Genomic DNA, 6,000 nt, shown 5'->3' on the forward strand with positions numbered 1-6,000 from the left:
GTGCAGAGCGCCACAACTTCTCAGAGTATGGAGCCGTTCAGAGCGCCCAGAGCTCTTTCGTCTAGATTATTATTAACATCTTTATTGGCAAAATTAATTACAATTTTGCCTTATCTGAGGATTTCGATTAAGTCGTCTGGATTATTATGGTGTAGTGTGATCCGTGTGCCTGGCAGGCGACACTGACTCAACGTTCAGGGTTCGTATCCTGGCAGGGGAGGTTTGACCGGGTGCCAATCCTTAACTGTAGCCTCTGTTCACCCAGCAGTGAATAGGTTAAACGATTTGGCGGGTCGTATTCCGGGGGAAAAAAAGTGGGATTAAGGACCTGCTCGAAACGTTATGCGTTCTAGTGGCATTACAAGAATGTATAAACTCTTGTATATGTAAATATAACAAAAAATAAATAAATACCGGGATGTTATGTTTCAAATCTACTCAATCAAATATCAACAACTCCTACTGGAGTAAGACGGTTGGAAGCCCACACAGAGACCGCTGCGTGACCCTGAAGGACCTTTGACTTTTCAAACTCATGCACGCAAATGTATATACAAATTGTTGGAGCACAGGATGGGAAACTTCAGGAAGGTAGATTCCAGCAGGTGCTGCCTGCCTGATCAACAGGCTTGTGGAGACTATGGGGAGGGCCTCCGGCTTGCTAATACAAATAGCCTCTCAGGCAATCACTAGTGAAGCTGCCTACACCAGCGTCGGGAGTTCCCTGTACTTTACAGTAGGACTGTCACTCCTGCCACCACCACCGCTAACAGCACTGCGACGCCTGAACTCTTGTTGTAACTGCCCCTCTCTCTTGCCACCAGTGAGTCCAGATGGCACTAAAATCCCTTATAGTGCCATCTGGACAGCCGCGCTCGCTCTCCTCGACTGTTGCCTCTCACCTCTCACCTCTCACCTATACTCTTGCAGGCCATACACGCCGTCAGCACCCAGCTGGCATCACCACGCTACTCGCATGGTCGTCACGCCTCTCTCTCTCTCGTGGCTCGCACCTCTCAATATTGGTCTAGTAGCGTAAGTCTACTGTTGGTCTAGTATTTAAGTCGACACGTTCGGTGAGGGGGCGGTATATAATAATAATAATATTTTTTATTTTTGTAAAGTACCTGCACTTGAAACAAGATACAGTGAAGTATTCGTAGGTACGCAAATGCTAATTAAATAAAACCCACTAATACACTGAGCGTTTCCGGCATGCCAGCAATATTGCCTCTGTTAAGTGCCTTCTTATTATTTAGTCCATCAAGCGTGGCTAATGATGCTTCCGTTAAATTTGGACAAGTTGACTGAAGAAGAGTTTTGCGCCCAGAGTCCCGCGCCCGCCCCTGCCCAGGCTAAGCCAGTCCAGGCCAGGCCAGGCCAGACCAGGTCAGGCCACCTCACGTCTCTGGGAGTGGTGGTACCCACCGCGTAAATCACAAGACTGCATGGCCACTAGTGCCTCTAATCACCATAACAGACCACACCATTCAACATTTAATCAATTATATATTCTCAAGAATGTACGTCCCCCCCCCTCCACCCCCCACCCCCCTCCATCAAGCCACTCGACACGCCCCCAAACCACAATAGCTTCACTGACCATAATTTGGGAACAATTACGACCTAGTCTTGAGACCAACAGCTAAAATAACAACGAGGCGAGGAAGAAACATTAGTTAATTACAACTCTTATCATTACCTATAATTGCATACATGTATATTTATTTTCGTTCGTTGAACTTGAGCGCCGCTTATGATAATGGCGTAATTAATATACAAAATGCAAATGCCACACCTGGTTAATGGTATTTATTATAATGCACGTCAACGTTCTGGTTTAAACGCTGCGTCCGTGGTTAATGGCGGTGGCGGTGGGTAGTTAATGGAGCTGCTAATGATACATGACCAGGGGGGCGGGGGGGGGGGTGCCAGGCAGGAAGATGACACAGTCCTACAGCATGCAGGACTGTGGGACACTTAAGTGATTGTGTGTCACACACACACTGAGCTGTGGGACACTTAAGTGATTGTGTGTCACACACACACTGAGCTGTGGGACACTTAAGTGATTGTGTGTCACACACACACTGAGCTGTGGGACACTTAAGTGATTGTGTGTCACACACACACTGAGCTGTGGGACACTTAAGTGATTGTGTGTCACACACACACTGAGCTGTGGGACACTTAAGTGATTGTGTGTCACACACACACTGAGCTGTGGGACACTTAAGTGATTGTGTGTCACACACACACTGAGCTGTGGGACACTTAAGTGATTGTGTGTCACACACACACTGAGCTGTGGGACACTTAAGTGATTGTGTGTCACACACACACTGAGCTGTGGGACACTTAAGTGATTGTGTGTCACACACACACTGAGCTGTGGGACACTTAAGTGATTGTGTGTCACACACACACTGAGCTGTGGGACACTTAAGTGATTGTGTGTCACACACACACTGAGCTGTGGGACACTTAAGTGATTGTGTGTCACACACACACTGAGCTGTGGGACACTTAAGTGATTGTGTGTCACACACACACTGAGCTGTGGGACACTTAAGTGATTGTGTGTCACACACACACACTGAGCTGTGGGACACTTAAGTGATTGTGTGTCACACACACACTGAGCTGTGGGACACTTAAGTGATTGTGCAGTGGGAAAGAAAGAAAAGAACCGTCGTCCATGTTTACCAGTGCCAGCAGTGCCAGCAGTGCCAGCAGTGCCAGCAGTGCCAGCAGTGCCACTCCCGCGTGTGATGTCACCGACGATTAGCACAGCGCTGATGATGATGTGGTGTGTGTGTCGAGGCTCAGGGGTGAAAGGTGAACCCTGTTATGTGCGCTGAGTTGAACCTAAGTAGGAAGTGAAAAAGGTGAACCACGTATGTGTAGCCTCCCGTGTTGAACCGTGAAAGGTGAACCATCACTGTTGAATTTTGGCAGGTGGTGGAAGGTAAACTAATGGAATAAGGAGCGTGACGATGTAGAATGGATTCTACTTTGCTCTGATGAAGGCGAATTAAGCCGAAAACGCGTTTAGCATTCTCTATTTTTCACATGTGGTTTTTCAATATATATATATATATATATATATATATATATATATATATATATATATATATATATATATATATATATATATATATATATATATTCGTATATTTTGGTAGCAGTCGTTCTTGTAAACATATGTTGTTAAATATGACCGAAAAAGTAAGATTAATAATTCTAACACGAATTTTCTCAATATTTCTTATGTTTCTTTTTACTGTCGATAGTAATTGGTGATGGTGATGGTAATTTACGACAGTAAAAAGAAATATTGAGAAAATTCGTGTTAGAATTATTAATCTTACTTTTTCGGTCATATTTAACAACATATATATATATATATATATATATATATATATATATATATATATATATATATATATATATATATATATATATATATATATATATATGAGATAGGATATTAATAAGGTATATAATATGGAAATAAATGTGTATCATTGATCTTACTCAAATCGCTTTTAACTAATCAATCAAACATGGATCTAAATTATACAAACCACAGCTAATGTTGAAATTACATGACTTTGTAATGTGTATTAAAGCAGGTTAAAAAAATTATTCAATTCAACATTGGAACATTTAATAGTTCAGTCCACCTCACGAAAGGATTAAATGCATTATAATATAAATATATAAACATCAGCATAACATAATTACGAATAAATAACAATAAATAAACATATAAATAAGTAACGAGATGCGGTGTGCTTGAGTTGTGATCCAAAAATGGTCAATTATTTCCAGTCATTTTATCTGTGGGTTGGAGGGGGGGGGGTAAGGTGGTGGTGATGGTGATGGTGATGGTGGTGGTGGTGATGGTGGTGGTGGTCCCGCACCCCAAAAAAGGTGGGAGTTTGGAGGGGGAGGTCAATCTTTCTTGGAGGGGAGGGGGGCGGATAGCCACTAGACGAGTCCCCCCTACATACACACACCCAAGGAAGGTGATAGGGGGTAGAGAGGGGGGTATGTCAGCCGCTAAGGGGGGGGGGGAGAGAGCCCCCCCTTCACCCCCAAGAATTCCCTATCTGCGTGTGTTTCTCTCGACCGGTCCTCGGGCTGTGATTAACCGCGATTAATATGCGGCGGAGAGGACCAGAACGCGGAGTAATCTTCACCGGGCGGCCCTGTCCCATGTCGCAACAATTACCTTCCCCCGCCGTCTCCTCTGCCACAAGCGACCGGCAGCCATAGAGGCGGGTTTCTGGTCGGCGCCTCTCGGGACCTGCTGCCCTCCGCCTCTGGGGACGTTTGGCCGCATCTTGCCCCCCGTGGGATCAATCGGTTCGGGAGATAGGTTGAGCTGCCCATGAGGCGTCGCGAGATAGTGGTGATAGTGGTAGTAGGTGGTGGTAGTAGTGGCCCCCGTCAGTCAGCAGGGCGGTGCTGTGAGGGCGTCCCGCTGCTGCTGCTGCTGCTGCCGCTGCTGCTGCTGCTGATGCTGGTTCCATTAATAAACTAATGAACCATTTACGATTTATAGATAAAAATATTGCTTCTCCTCCTCCTCCTCCTCTAATACACAAGGAATTACACAAGTGTGGTATATCAATTATCAAACCAATTGCAGCAATACGAGGTTCGAACCAGAGACCTGGGTACTTCCAGCCGCACATATATATATATATATATATATATAAAAACCCCAGAAATTGTTTTACAAAGAGCTGTTTTTAGACCATATTTCCAGATCATTAAGCCCTTCATAATTATATCAGCCGTTATCTCTCAGACGATATGACAGTAACAGGAGGTGAGAAGGAAGGCCACAGAAGAGATATGATGGGGGTCCTGCGGCCTTCCACAGTACATTTTTAGACAAGAGGTGAAACAAAATTATAACAGTTGAACATCGAGGGGATTTCGTTGCCAGAGAACGAATGGAAGTTGATCATACGGTACATTTTTTTTTTGAACACTAAATGTTTGTTTGTTTCACTTCAGCGGTGTAATCGACGCGCGTGTGTGTGGCATTAGCCTCGTGGTGCGCGCGTGCAGCACCGCATCATCTGCATATTCGAACGCATACCTTGTGAGGATTTCGGGGCTCAATGTCCCCCGCGGCCCGGTCCTCAACCAGGCCTCCTCCTGGTGCACAGGAGCACAAGTGTTGCCAACATGAGCGCCACGTACATATGCACAAGTGTTGCCATCATGAGAGCCCCGCATACATGTACACAGGTGTTACTAAAATAAAAAGCCGCAAATACTAAACCGAAAAGCAAACCGAGACCCAAAATTGCTCCTTGTTTACCCCCACCCAACCACCCAATCACTTGGACTGATCGTTAGAACGCAGGTCTCGCTTCCTGCAGGGTCGGCGTTCGATTCCCCAATGGCCTGCATGTGTACAATGGATATATACTCTTCCTTCATTCGGCACTTCAACGCCCAGTTCCCTAGACCTCGAATCCCTTCCAAGTGTTGTATATAGTCATACTGGCTCAGCGCTCTCTACTGATAAATCCCCCTCTTCCTCTGAACAAATCCACAAGGGCCGTGACGAGGATTCGAACCTGCGTCCGAGAGGTTCCCCCCTTCCTCTCTCTCTTAACCTTCCTTCACCGACATTACTTAAGGCGATATCTCACTATACACATTCTTCTGTTTAGGGGTCTCCTGCTTATCTCAAATTCCTGTGACATAAATAGGAGTACTTTGGGGGGGGGGTAATATTGAGCACAAGGTGTAGCTCTCCATTGGACACTTACGTTAAGTCATTTTAGAAACATCAATAAATGTACGCATGGAAGTATTAAAATCACACGAGAGAAATTATTCGACATAAAATACTGTGTAGTATTCCTTGCCCACAAGATGTAGTGTTGTGTGGAACATTATCCTAGAAAAATAAAGTAAAAAGCTGATTTTTTTTTTTCAGTTCAGTCTCAACAAGGTCACTGAATGTATAAC

At 44.9% G+C, this 6,000-nt stretch overlaps 1 protein-coding gene across 1 annotated transcript in view; it reads right to left on the reverse strand.

The window, feature by feature from the left end:
- Positions 1 to 4,348, reverse strand: part of LOC138366063 (mucin-22-like) — a 34,199-nt gene extending 29,851 nt beyond the window's left edge. Inside the window, exon 1 of the mRNA XM_069326791.1 lies at positions 4,238 to 4,348. Within this exon, the coding sequence (XP_069182892.1) occupies positions 4,238 to 4,348 (111 nt within the window). The remainder of the gene's footprint in view (positions 1 to 4,237) is intronic.
- Between the last annotated feature and the right edge of the window lie 1,652 nt (positions 4,349 to 6,000).

Source organism: Procambarus clarkii, chromosome 18 (genome assembly GCF_040958095.1).
Source record: "Procambarus clarkii isolate CNS0578487 chromosome 18, FALCON_Pclarkii_2.0, whole genome shotgun sequence".
Lineage (NCBI taxonomy): Eukaryota > Metazoa > Arthropoda > Malacostraca > Decapoda > Cambaridae > Procambarus > Procambarus clarkii.